Here is a 13,739-nt window from a genome sequence, read left to right as displayed (position 1 = left end):
ATGCGAGTCCCGGTCCACGCTCTGCCCTGTTCTCTCTAAAAGGCCCCAGGCTTGTTTCTGGGCACTGTCAAAGTGCCCTGACCCCGGAGCAGCCACTAGCAGAACCACACGTCCCTAGGGCTGTGTGGCTGCCGGACCCCGTGCACTCTGCCTCCGGCTCCCCCAGCCAGCCAAGCCTGGCCACTCCCCAAAGCGCTGCAGCTGGGCACAGTGGGGAGCAGGCTGCGGTGCCGCAGCGCTCTGGCCGCGCCCTCAAGCCAGGTACCTCGGGGAGGGGGTTATGCTGGGTGGCCCAGGCACCGGCTGTCGAAGGGGTTTGGGGCTCAGCCTCCCCTGAGCTGGGTTCAGGGAACAAGCGCACCAGTCCTGGGACAAGGGGGAGCTGTGATAGGGCCCGGGGGGGCAGGCGGGTGGGCAGACCTCAGGAAAGGTGCCCCAGGAGACCAGGCTGAGCACGTTGGAAGGGGGAGCAGCTCCACTGCTTGGGGGCCCAGACTGGAAACCCCAGGAGAGCAGGGTGCAGTCAAGGGAAAGGCTGGGGGGCGGATTCTCAGGCTGCCATGGGCCATGCAATCCCAGCAGCCCTTTGCACTGAGCCGGGGGAGCCCTGGCCAGCCCAGAGATGGGAGAGCTGGGGCAGACAGGGTTGTGGGGCCCCCTTGCAGAGCCCCTAGCAGCACCCCAGCTCCCACACCCAGCCCTAGGCAGGGGGCGATGGAACCGGCTGTGCCACTACCCCGGCTGCCTCTGCCAGGCTCTGCAGAGCTGCCTCTTGGATCATCTCTGCCAAGGGCTGGGCTCCTGAGTCGGGCAGGGTTAACAAGGCCACGGGTCTCCCCCAGCCCAGGCAGTGCCCAGGCTGCTGCCGGACTCCCCAAGGGAGCAGGGTGGGCATGCAGGGCCCGCTGGATCCCTGCCATGAGAACCTGGCATGGTGATGCGAGCCCAGTGCGCCAGCTTCAGCCTGTGCCTGAGCGCAAGGTGGCACCGCTCCTGGCTGAGGCTGGCTGGCGCATCTGATGGCAGCCCCCGGCCAGGCCTCCCCGACATCAGACTCTGCGCTGGGAAACAAGGAGCTTTAATTCGGTGCCCAGGCCAGGCAGGCCGAGACTCCCATGCCCAGACAGCAGAGCCACCAGCCCATGCCTCTGCTCTGCCGCTCCCTGGGCCGGCACTGCGCAGTCCTCTCGCCAGCGGGTCCCGTGCACCTCAGGCGGGCGTCCGGAGGTGACGAGAGTGCATGTGCACAGCTTCCACGAAAGCACCCACGTGCTCGGGGCTCATGTCGGGGTACAGCCCGTGGCCCAGGTTGGCGATGTAGCGCTGGGTCCCGAACCCCTCGAGCATCCTCTTCACCAGCTCCCCGATCTTCTCCTGCCAACCAGGACACCCACTGTGAGCCCGGTGCCCTGGTCCCCTCACCAAAGCTCTGTGTGTGCCACCTGCAGGCACGGTCACGGTGCAGTCTGGGAGCTGGGGCCCTGGGGTGGGGAAATAGGGGAAGGCAGCTGGATTCTGCCAGTTGCTATGGCCATGGTGGGAGGTGCCAGACACCTGGGCAGAGGCTCCCACTTCTCTTAGGCTCAGCCCCAGAAGCCCAGGTGACACTCACTCCCCTTCCCCAAGCGCCTGGGAGTTGGGCACTGGCACCATTGTGCATCTGGGGAAACTGAGGCAGAGGACATGCTTTGCCCCAAAGGGAGATGGTGTCAGTGCTGGGATTCGAACCCAGGGTTGCCAGCTCCTGGCTGGCCTCCCCCTTACCTTGGGTGCATACAGGGCGCAGGGATCCAGGTTCCCTTGGAGGGTAACGCGGTGGCCCGTCCGCTCTCTGGAACGGAAAGGAAGCAGGTAAGTCGCTGCGCCTGACTCAGACATGGTGCCCCTGTCCTGCCCACCCCAGGCATTCCAGAGTGGTCCGGTCCCTGCTGGGCCACAGGCCTTCCAAAGCTCCAGCTACTTTCCCGGTGGTAGGGCTCATAGATCGGGTCCCAGCACCCAGGGCTGGCACAACACGCTCCTCCAGCCAGCTGACGTGCCTGGCACAGGCCCTTCTCAGGGGCTGGCCCCCAGCAGCGAAGCCCCCGTGTGCTCGGGGCAGCTGGGATGCAGCCCCTGGGTGGAAATTCCTCTCCTCTCCCTGCTCCAGCCCAGCTCCCCTGAAACAGGACGACAGGCACCGCTGGGCCCTGTGTGTCCTGGCAAAGGGGGGTGGGGGGGAGGGGAAGGATCCTGGGGCGGGCAGGCTAGTGGAGCCACCCACAGGCAGGAGTCACCAGGTGGTGGCAGAGCCAGGGTCCCCTCGAAGTGGACGGAGGATGGGACGGTGTCCCAGCCCCCCGGGTGGGGGAGGAGGGGTGACTCTAGGGCCTTGGCCTCATGCCTTGGACAGCTGGGCTGCAGGATCAAGGGAACCAGATGCTCCCCAGCTGGCAGCCTGGCCCCGGGAGCCAAGGAGCTGCCATCCGGCTCCGGGGCTGGCTGAGCCTGCACCCCCTGGCTGTCTTACCGAGCTGCCTGGGGCTGGATGGTCCAATCCAGGCCGATCACCTCGTAGCCAGCCTGGGCCAGCTCCTCCAGAGCGTAGTGCGCGTCCTTGGCAAAGACGATCTGTGAGGGGGAGAAGCGGGCGAGGGGCTCAGCCACTGGGTGCTGCCTGGCTCTGCCCTGCGCTGTGTAGAATGGGACACGGCGCCAGCCTCTGCCCACGAGCAGCTGTGGCAGAGCGGGAACTCCCCTGCCCTGTGCCATCCTGGGGCCTGTGACCCGGAGTCCCTTCCGCACATTCACCACAGCCCTCAGCGGGCGGAGGGTGCTGTCATTCCCCTGGGGAAACTGAGGCACACCAGGGAACCAGCCAGTGCTGTCTCCAGGGCCTTCCCCTCGGGCTGGCCTGGCCCATGCCAGCTCAGCAGTCTGTGTTTGGCCGCCGCGGCTGCTTCCTCCGGCACATGTCATCAGGCTGGTGCTGACAGGCCTGAGGCACCTTTCCAGGGGCAGGGTGGCTGTGCGGCCAGTGGGGCTAGTGAACGGGGCGTGTGACCCACTGACTGTCCCGGTGCCATCTGGGGGCAGGGTGGCGTCCAGAGCCCCAGGTTACTGCACACACACTGTCCTGCTGGCCCCCTCTGAGGGGTGCCCCTGCTGGGATGTAAAAGCTCCCACAGGCCAGGGCAGACTCCTCCCGCCCCTTGTCCAGGTCCCTGCTCTCCAACCCAGCCAGCTTCTGCCAGCCACAGCCCTGCTGCCTCCTGGACGCACTTTACGGGCAGGAGCGGAGCCCTGTTGGCCTTTGCCCTCCCTGTTCCCTGAGCCTACCAGGGATCGGGCTGCTCGCAGACACCTGCCCTCAGCCAGTGGGCACCCCCACCCCCCGGCACTCTCAGCAGCAGGGGGCGGCTGCGGGAAGCTGTCGAGTCGTGAGGTGTCTCCCCAGCACAGCGCCCCACAGCTGGGCCCGAGCAGCAGGCCACTTCCCCTTGGGGCCGGGGACGCACTGGCTGGCTGGCTGGCAGGCGGGTTGCTGGATCTCAGCCAGACGGGCTGGGCAGGGCTCGGCTCCTGCCCGTGCCCAGCGCTGCAGTGGGGCGCGTGTGGGGCTCAGGAGGCCAGGGGCCGGGCTGTCCCCCTGCGGCCTGGGTGCCCTGGAGCCCCGTGGCAGCTGCCTTGGCCCAGTGCTCTGCTGTCAGGCTGCCCTGTGGAGGGAGGGCCCCATCTGCAGTGGGCCAGCGAGGAGACCGATGTGGGCTCAGGCCCCTCACCCACATGCGGCTGCCCCACTAGGCACATGGGGGGCGGGGGGCGTAGCAGCAGCAGCCCCACCGCCCTGCCCCCACCACCGAGGAGCCTCCCGGGCTGGGAGCTCTTGCTGAGCGTAGAGCAGCTGACGCCGGGGAACCTGCTCCGGGGAGCCACCTGGCAGAGGGCACTCAGAGAGAGCTCAGCCTCATCAAGGGGCGGGGCCAAAGGGAAGCCCCTCCCACTTGCCTCAGTGACCTTCAGTGGCGAGCTGCAGGCTGGGGCAGCTGGGGGTGAGGCTGGCCCCAGAGCAGCGACCCTGAAATCCCCTCGATGGCAGCGCCCAGGCAGGCCCAGCGCCCTCCTTACCATCGGCACCAGGGGCAGCGCTTCCGCCTGCAGCTTGTTCTTCACGTGCTTGGCAATGTCCCGGATGTGGGGCAGGGCAAACTCCCGGAATTGCTCGGGGCCCAGGTGCCCGGCGTGGGACTCAAACAGCTGGAGAGCCTTCCAGAGCCAACGGGACAGCGGGTTAGAGCCCCCGGCTCCCAGCGTCCCCGGCCCAGAATGGGCCCCCGGCTCCAAGCACCCCCAGCCCAGAATGGGCCCCCATCTCCCAGCCCAGAATGGGCTCCTGGCTCCAAGCACCCCCGGCCCAGAGTGGGCCCCCATCTCCCAGCCCAGAATGGACCCCCGGCCCAGAATGGGCCCCCATCTCCCAGCCCAGAATGGGCCCCCAGCCCAGAGTGGGCCCCTATCTCCCAGTCCCCAGGCCAGAAGGGTCCCCTTGCTCCAAGCACCCCCAGTCCAGATTCAGCCCCCATCCGCCAGCCCAGAATGGGCTCCTAGCACCCCGAGTCCAGATTCAGCCCCCAGCCCAGAATGGGCCCCTCCCCTCTCGACTCCACCAGTCTGAACCCCTAGCGGATACAGAGCAGTAAGCCCTGCGCTCCCCCGCCTCCCCCGCCCCCGCCCCCCAGCTGCGTTATGCATTTCCACATGAGGAAGTGCACATGGCGTCTCTTGCACCCCCCCCCCAGGTACCGTGAACCTCAGTAACCCACTGCGACGCCCCGTTGGCAGGTTTCCGCCCGAGGGACCCCCAGCTCTCCCTGCCCCCCCCGCACTGTTCCCATGAGCCCCCCCCAGACAAGGCGCACCTGAGCTCCGGCTGCCACCTGGCCCACCAGGTACTCCACAATGACGTCCCGCAGCAGCTGCAGCAGGCGGTGACTGGCCTCGGGGTGCCGGTACAGCCAGCGCTTGGCCTTGGCCATGGTATTGGAGCCACCGCCTTCAATCATGTAGGACATGAGGGTCCACTGGGCGAGGAAGGAGTTAGCAGGGCACAAAGAGTGAGTAAGCGAGCGGGTCCAGCCCGGCCCCCCCAACACCCTGGAGGCTCATGGACCCGCCAGGGGCTCTCCTTCACCGCGACAGCCAGTCGCCCCTCGCACGAGGGCTGGTCCGAGACGGAGGAGGCACCATCTGGGCTGGAATGCACACAGGGGACGGCACGGAAGTGGGGGGTACCGGCTGGATCTGCCTCTGAGCAAACGCTCCCCATGCTAAAGGCAGGGTCATTTCATCCGGTGTCCGCCCCTTCCCTGTGGCTCAGGAGCCAGTCAGCCCCTTGTGCTCCTCAGGCTGATCAGCAGCTGCAGCCCTGGGGATTTCCTCCAGAGAACACACAGCTCCAGCACAACCCCCCGAAGGGGCGGGGAGTGAGGCAGCCGGAGCCCGGTGGGGCTGCGGGCCTGGCTTCCCGCACCCCAGAGGGGAGGGCCAGGGCGGTTCTTACCGGCGCCCCGGAGAAGCCGATCAGGGGTACTTTGCCCTCCAGGCTGTGCCGGGTCAGAGTGATGGCCTGGAAAACATAGCCCAGTTCCTCCGACACGTCCACCTTCTGCCGCAGCTTCAGCAGGTCCTCCACCTCCTTGAGGGGCTCCGGGAAAGTGGGCCCTTTGCCGGGCACCATCACCACCTCCATGCCCAGTGCCTTGGGGGAGAACACGGGACAGGTGAAGGCGCAGGCGCCCAACAGCCCCCAAGGGGATCTGGCCCTCCAGCCCAGGGGCGGCAATGCAGACCTTTGCCTCCCTTACCTGGGGCACCACCAAGATGTCAGAGAAGATGATGGCAGCATCCAGGGGAAATCGCCTCAGCGGCTGCAGGGAACAAAGTCAGAGTCAGCGCCAGACACACACGCAGCTCAGGGGCTTTACGGCCAGATGGGACACCTGTGCTCCTCTAGTCTGACCTGCTCACAACACAGCCCACAGAACCTCGCCCAACCCTGCTCTCTGGCTGCATTACTGACATCCTCAAATCATGATTTAAAGACCTCAAGTTACAGAGAATCCACCATTTACACTGGTTTAAACCTGCAAGTGACCCCATGCTGCAGAGGAAGGCGAAAGCCCCCACAGGGTCTCTGCCAATCTGACCTGGGGGAAAATTCCTTCCCGACCCCAAATATGGTGATCAGTTAGACCCTGAACATATGGGCAAGACCCAGCAGCCAGACACCTGGGAAAGAATTCTCTGTAGTGACACGGAGCACTCCCCATCTACTGTCCCATCACCAGTCATTGGAGATATTTGTTGCTACCAGTCGCAGATCGGTGACATACCACTGTAGGAAGTGTCATCATACCATCCCCTCCATAAACTTATCAAGCTGTCTTGAAGTCAGTTAGGTTTTTTCCCCCACTGCTCCCCTTGAAAGGCTGTTCCAGAACTTCACTCCTTTGATGGTTAGAAAACCTTCGTCTAATTTCAAGCCTAAACTTGTTGATGGCCAGTTTATAGCCATTGGTTCTTGTGTCTACTATGGTGCTAACTTAAATAACTCCTCTCCCTCGCTGGTATTTACCCCTCTGGTGTATTTAGAGAGAGCGATCAGCTCTCCCCTCAGCCTGTGTTTGGTTAGGTTAAACAAGCCAAGCTCTCAAGGGAGGATCTTTCCTCGGATCATCCTAGTAGCCCTTCTCTGCACCTGTTCCAGTTCGAATTCATCTTTCTAACATGTGGGAGACCAGATCTGCACCCAGTATTCCAGGTGAGGTTTCACCAGTGCCTTGTATAATGGTAGTAACACTGCCCTGTCTCTACTGGAAACACCTCGTCTGATGCACCCAGGACTGCATGAGGCTTTTCATGGCTGCATCACATTGGTAGCTCATAGTCAAACTGTGAATGACCACGTGACCCATGGCTAGAAAGGGTTAAACATCCTGCAAAATAAATACCCCACAGAAGACAGGTGGGGAGAGAATGTTTGTGTATTTACATATGACAATGTAATCAGCAGTCCCTGTCCATGCTGTATTCTGATACCCTGTGTTTACAATTCATTTACATGATACCTTGAGATTCATCTCTCTTTGAAATGTATTGTGAATGGGGGAGGGACAAGCAAATGGCCTTAGGGTGGTGGACCTCCTTCGAAGTCATCCTGATTATCTTTTGTTCCCCAAGCGAATCCCAACCCCTCAAAGAGGACATGAAATTGTATAAAAGGTCCTTGGGTCCTGATTCTGTCAGCTCAGATCTGCTTAGGCTTCACCAGGGGAAGTTTGAGTCGCAAGACTGATGTCCCAATTATGCTGGGACGCCCTGAATGAGATTGGGACACTGGACTATAAACTATGAACTATTTCTAAAATAACTCTTTGCAGCTACGAAGCTCACCCTCTCTGCTGCGAATCTGCACCTCAGTGGACTGAACTCATGTCTATACGTATATTGATCTTTTAACCAGCCTCTCCCTCTTTCGTTTTTTTAACACATTTTAGTGTAGTTAATAAGAATTGGCTGTAGCGTGTAGTTGGGTAAGATCTGGAATATTTAATAACCTGGGAGATGATGTGTCCGATCCTTTAGGATTGGTAGAACCTTTTCTTTTACATGATGAAATAAGATTTACAGAAATGTTCATATTTGCTGTGGGTACTGGCTGGAGGCCTGAGGCTCGATGCTTTAAGGGAACTGTGGTGTTTGGACTCCGGAGTAACCAGTGAGGTAATACAGGAGCTGGTTTGTGCTGGTTGGTGAATCTAAGTATTGGAACATCCACCCGCTCTGTGGGGATTGTCTGCCCCATTCTTTGCAGTTCACCCTCATTGAGTGACCACAGCTGGCCCCCACTGGGACCCAGTCACAGCCCAACACACCCAGGTCATTTCCAACTGACACATCCCCAGCTTAGAGCAAAAATTCTTCTGGTCAGTCCCTAAGTGCCGGACCTTGCACTTTGCACTAGTAAATTGCATCCCATTTCTATGACTCCAGTTTACAAGGTTTTCCAGATCTTGCCCAGTCCAGCAGCCCCGTGTTGCTGTCAGCCTGGGCCTGGCCCGGATGAGCTCACAGGCTAAGGAAGGGCACACGTGGGCTCTCCATCAGGGCTGGGTCTGCAGCCTGACAGGAGGGTGCTTAGCCCCCAAGCTGTCACACGTGTCTCAGCCCGGGGTAAGCAGAAGGACCCTGGGCAGGAAGGCAGCACCTCCCTCTGGTGGGCTGGGGGGGCACCCAATCAATACTGCAACAGCCCCCAGGGGGAGCTCTCAGGGCTTCTGCGGCAGTGGAGGAAAGCCCATCCTGGGAAGAACATCAGCTCAGGTGCTGGACAGCTGCTCACCTGCAGGGTCAGTTCGCAGCACATTTTTGGGCTTCGGCAGGTGGCGAAGAAGTCCTGGGCAGCTCGAGTCTCCCGGAACTCTGCAAACAGATCAGCTGGGTGAGGCCCTGGAGAGGGCATCCCTGAGCCCCACCATGCCAGGAGGGCAAAGGGGGACCTGGCAAATGGGTCCCAGCAGCACCCTCAGCTACCCTGGCCTCCGCCCATCGCTCTGAGTCTCTTCCTCCATCTGCCCCCCTGCTCCCAGAGCGATGCCCAGCTAGAGTGAGCCAGCCAGCCAGGGGAGTGGGGGGCAGGCACTCCCGCTCCAACTAGAAGTGCCCTGCCTGGACTCTGTGCAATGGCCACTCACCTGGGAGGTAGCGGCCGGCCTGCCTCATGCACCAGACCGGGGTGTACTCCGTCTCCTCCCCTCTCGCCGCTCGAAGGAACGTGTCATTCTTCAACGCAGGGAAGTCTTGGGGCCTAAAGCAAGGGGGGAAGTAGGGGCAGGCAGTGAGCAGACCCAGCATCACTGAGAGCAATCCCCTAGGAGCAGGATGGGGGCAGGAGATCACTGCCCCCAGAGAGCCGCAGAGCCCAGCTACTCCCCCCGCCGGGGGGGCAAAGCGAGATCACAGAAGTTGGCCCTTCGACACTCTGGAGTCTGAGGAGTTAGCTGCATGGGACCACACTCTGCACCGGGGCTGCGAACTGGTGCGTTTGCCCATTTCTGCCTCCATGCCTCGGTTTCTCCACCAGTAAAATGGGACTGATATTTGCTGTAACAAGGTAGTCTGCCCCTTTAAGTCCCAACAGGCAGGTGCTGGGAATCAGCAGCCTTAGCTGAACAGCAGCTGTCATGGGGGCTGAGTCCCAGCTGGCGCTTATAAAGGAGGGAGCCTGGCAGTGCGTTTCCCTGGAGCTGCAGCAGGAGGTTGGGAGGGGGTGAGCCAGGCCTGTGCCCCCACCCCCAGGCAGAGAAAGGAGTTGCTGGTGGCTCTGCAGTGTAGGTGAGGAACAGGCCTGTTGCCGTGTCGTTATCCCACGGTTCCTCTTTCTGGGTGGAGATTAAAGAGCAGCTGAGGCCAGCCTGGCAAGAGGGTCCCCCAGTCCACACTTGCCTTGTGCCGGGGGGCAGAGAGATTGACTCAGCGCTTTGGGAACACACAGACGCCAAGTGTAACTTGCCAGCAGCCCAGGGCAGGGTTCCTGCACCTCCTCATTCTACTGCCATGGTGAAGCCCCTGCAGGCCCCCTCCTCACCCTGAATTACTCCCCTGGAGAGTTTGTGTGCAGCCCCAGCCTGGTTCTTCCTTTCCAGGGGGCTGTCAGCCCCCTGCCAGGAGGAGGCTGACAGGCCACTCTGCACCCAGGGCAGGTTTCCCATCTGCTCCCTGCTCATGCAAGCCCAAGCTCCAGGGGAGAGACAGAGTCCCTGACCCACAGGAGAGTCAAAGCCTTCCTCTGTCAGCTCTGGCCCAGAGCCGGCTGCTGGTCCTGCTTCTCCAGGCTCCTAGGGGTTAGGCAGCAGCACCTCGCTGGGATGACTCCTTCCTTGAGGGAGGGGAGCCCTCTGCGCTCCAGGGTTCGGGCAGGTCCCTCCTCACTGGCTAATGGCTGGGATGGCAGCAGGGACAAGGCTAACGCTCTCCAACACGTTAGGAGGAGTGGTCCTGGCCGGGGCGTGGCAGGGAAGGGAACTGGCCATTTCCCAGGCCGGGGACGTCAGTGACATAGTATCTGGTTTGTGTCTACTTAGGCATGATAGCGGGCTAGGATTTAGCAGCCCCTGCCTCTTGCCCCCTTGAATCCCAGCTCCTCACCAGCCCCAGATCTCCAAGTACCCTACACTATCCAGTGAGGAGCACGCCAGTAACGCTATGTTACGGGACGAGGAGGAAGTGGGGGGCAGAGCGATGGAGACCTGCCTCCATCTCCTGGGTTCCAGTCCCATGCCTCACACTCACGACTCCCTGGCTCACTGCAATACCTGCTGCAAAGCCACGAAGTCCCAGCCACACAGTGACTGCGGAAGCAGACAAGTACACTCTGCACTAGCTCGCCCGGGCCCTGGCAGTCCCCGCAGCTCACTGACCGGGGAAAGAGTCCCAAAACACCAGGGTCACTGCCTACACAAGCGCCCCCCAGAGCCTGGCAAGACTCAGGTTTAAGGTGTTGGCCACAGCACAGCTCCCTCCCCACAGGCTTGTTTTCCTCCCAGGCCAGAAGGACTGTGGGTGGCTTCCCTCTGCTCCATTAAAGAGCCCCAAGGGCTGGTGGCTGCGGTGGGAATCTGCTGCTTTCTCTGGAGGCATTAAGCTGCTCTTCGGGGGTGGTAACAGATAATCCCAGCTGAAATGTTTTAACGGACTGAGACCACGGGTGCAGTTGTCATTGCTGCCCTGTTCTGTCCTAGCTGGACATCACGCAGGACAAGCCAGCCGGAGGTGGGAGCAGGGTGCCGAGGGCACCTTCCTGTTCTCCCAGCTCCGCCTGCCCAGCCATCACTTGTACAGACAATGTGCAGTCAGGGAGCACCACAAAGAGACAGTGCTGATTAAGTTATCAGTGGCAGACAGCAGAGGCAGCAGCTGCCATGGGGAGATTCTGGGGACGGTGGGCTCGGAGGCGTCTCTGATGTGGACTTAACTCTCACTCAGCTAGCAGGAAGTCTGTATCTCTGCTGTGCAGGCCTGGGAGTTGTTTAGGCCTAGGACAGTAGGGCTGTAACTCCCTACAGTCTGGGGAACGGCACGGAAGGGAAGCATTTTCTCTTGCCACCTGGCCAGCTTCCAAAGACTGGCGGAAGGGGCAGACCTTAGCTTGGTGTCTCAACACATGGGCTGAGGGCCCCTATATGCTACAGCGACCGGACCCAACCACACTCCATGTGAACGAGGTGGGAAGCAAAGCAGAGGCCGGCCATGTGGAAACTAGGCCCCCTGACCAGGTTGCACATGGAGTGAAGATAGGATCTCGCAAACTTGGCCCATGCAACAGAATATGGGGGCAGATCTGCCATCGCAACCTTGTAGTTTAAGTAGTCTGTGCCGCTGGGAAATCGGGGTTTCTGTGTTGGCTTCAGTTTTATACAGTATATTTTTGAAAACATACATCAGTGACTTGCAGGGCACAGTGAGCTGGCTGGGCAAAATCTAGACTGAGAAACTTGATTCCCTAAATCTGCAACTGACGGTGGAAGCCTCAGCTCATCCGGGTAGAGTTTCCTATGGGTGTGGGACCACCTAACACAACTGGGTCCTGTTCCTGACTGCAGCTGCTAATTGTGACCGTAGTACGCAGAGTAACTCTGCAAGCGTAACTGCCAATTTACAACCTTGTTAATGTAGAGTTCTGTAACTTCAGCTACTGCACCTGTCCCCAAGTTCCCACTGCCAATAACTTTCTTCAGTCTAAGGGAGTTTTCTCCTCTCTAGTGCTGCGTGAAAGGTTTACGCAGGCAGGGAAACTCGGCGCAATTAGCTATACATAAAGTGCTGGCAAATGCAAAACCAAGAGAGATTCTCTAGTTGAGCCAAAGGAACTTCAATGGAACATATTCCATTGGAAGATACAGTTCTGTCAAAGTCAAAACATTGCAAAAATCTGGCAATCTTACCAGAATTTGACTTCAGGCAAAAATGAAAGCAATTCCCCAATGTCGCAACGGCATATAGAAACATGGATCGTGTATTGTCTGTTACAACACGTAACAAAGTTGAAATTTACATAATTTATTTTCATTCTGACCAAATCTCTCAATTCTTTCCAAAACCGAACTTCCATTCTTCAGACAGCTCTGTTCTCTCATCTTTCATTAATACTGATCGAGTGTTAGTTGCAAGCTCATGCTTAACAAAAAGGCCCATGTAACTTTAAACAGGTGGCCCTCTGAAGTTTCAATATTGTCCTAAATTAGGGCAAGTCTACACCACAACCACTGCATCAGCACTGCTGCTTTAATGAAGATGCTCTAAGCCAACAGGAGAGAGCTCACCTGCTGGTGTAATTAATCCACCGCCAGGAGAGGCAGTAGGTATACTGGTGGGAGAAGCTCGCCCGCTGACCTAGTGCTGTATACAGCAGGGAATCACACCAGTATAACTGTCACTCGGGGGTGGTTTTTAGTTATACTGATATAGAACTTTAATGTAGATGAGAAAGAAAAAGCACAAAGTTGATTGTCTCACTGTAGTGGAGTGTTAGTTAAATTGACACCCTGTTGATGAATGTGAAGTGACAACTGAGAGGAAGGGTAAGTAAGGCTTTGTCTCCGCTGCAGCCCAAGTGAACATAACTTATGTTGCTCAGGGCTGTGAATAAACCACCTCCTGAGCAACATAAGTTACAGTGACATGAGTGCTTGTGCACAGAGCTGTGCAAGTGGGAGAGCTTCATCCGACCACGCAGAACACAAGAACGGCCGTACTGGGTCAGACCAAAGGTCCGTCTAGCCCAGTATCTGTCTACCAACAGTGGCCAATGCTAGGTGCGCCAGAGGGAGTGAACCTAACAGGCAATGGTCAAGTGATCTCTCTCCTGCCATCCACCTCCACCCTCTGACAAACAGACACTCGGGACACCCTTCCTTACCCAGCCTGGCGAACAGCCATTGACGGACCTACCCTCCATGATTTGTCCCGTTCTCCCAAACCCGGTGGTGGTTTGTGATGCTGCGGGAGCGCTGGCTCCTGTTGGCACAGCGGAGCTGCAGGGGTACAGGGGTGTCACCGCAGGGCCGACCCAGGCTCCGTCCACACTGCCCATGTCGTTGCTAAAACTTGCGTCGCTCAGGGGTGTAAAAAGCCCTCCCGGAACGGCCGAAGTTTTAGCCACACAAAGCAGCGGGGGGCGGGAGGTGGGTTTACGGCCCAGCGGGGGGGCGGCCGGGCTGCAGCGGGCACAGCCCGAGCCGGGGCTCCGGGACCCCGCAGGCGACCGGCGGGGGAGACGCTGCCCCCGGGCCGGGCCGGGCGCGACGGGACCTCACGCGAGGCGGAACCCGCCCCCGGATCAGCGCTGCCCCCCGTGCCAGGGACACCAGTGGCCGGGGCTCCTCGCCCTCTGACCCCGGCCCCGCTACTCACCGGAGCGGGCTGTTCCCCTCCATCCTCCTGCTCCCGCCGCCCGGGCTCTGCAGCTGGCGGCTCCGCTGCCCCCTCCCACCAGCGCGGAGTCACGCCCCCCCGAGGGGCCACGGGCGCCGCCATCTTGCTCTGGCCACGCCCACGTGGGGGCGGGCTCCTTACCCTCTACTTCCGGGTTGCGCTCTGGCTGCCCCACTGGGTGCCTGAAAGACCCTGCAAAGCCATCTACCGTAAAGCCAGGTGTAGAGGCGCATTCAGAAAAGGGAAATAGCCCAGGAAGAGGGGCAGGG

General features: G+C 60.1%; 1 protein-coding gene across 1 annotated transcript; it reads right to left on the bottom strand.

Moving 5' to 3' along the window:
- Positions 1-1,062: 1,062 nt before the first annotated feature.
- Positions 1,063-13,555, bottom strand: UROD (uroporphyrinogen decarboxylase). Its single transcript, XM_032804561.1, has 10 exons — positions 13,450-13,555; positions 8,733-8,845; positions 8,381-8,460; positions 5,844-5,906; positions 5,540-5,737; positions 4,899-5,060; positions 4,108-4,245; positions 2,510-2,610; positions 1,765-1,831; positions 1,063-1,374 (listed from the first exon to the last, which is right to left on the bottom strand). Exons 1-10 carry the CDS (start codon positions 13,470-13,472, stop codon positions 1,210-1,212), a joined length of 1,110 nt encoding a protein of 369 aa, XP_032660452.1. The 5' UTR covers positions 13,473-13,555; the 3' UTR covers positions 1,063-1,209.
- Positions 13,556-13,739: the final 184 nt, after the last annotated feature.

The sequence above is a fragment of the Chelonoidis abingdonii genome, chromosome 7 (assembly GCF_003597395.2).
Source record: "Chelonoidis abingdonii isolate Lonesome George chromosome 7, CheloAbing_2.0, whole genome shotgun sequence".
NCBI classification, from domain to species: Eukaryota; Metazoa; Chordata; order Testudines; family Testudinidae; genus Chelonoidis; species Chelonoidis abingdonii.
Note: the sequence above shows the minus strand (reverse complement) of the source record. Positions and strands in the feature narration are given on the sequence as shown.

What these genes read in the sequence shown, in the direction of transcription:
- UROD (XM_032804561.1), bottom strand. Translation starts at nt 13,472, where the DNA reads ATGGAGGGGAACAGCCCGCTCCG. An exon ending in AGGTGGCAGCCGGAGCTCAG is followed by an intron (nt 4,246 to 4,898) that starts GTGCGCCTTGTC and finishes TGGCTCTGGAAG; the next exon opens with GCTCTCCAGCTGTTTGAGTC. An exon ending in GCGCCCTGTATGCACCCAAG is followed by an intron (nt 1,375 to 1,764) that starts GTAAGGGGGAGG and finishes CCTGGTTGGCAG; the next exon opens with GAGAAGATCGGGGAGCTGGT.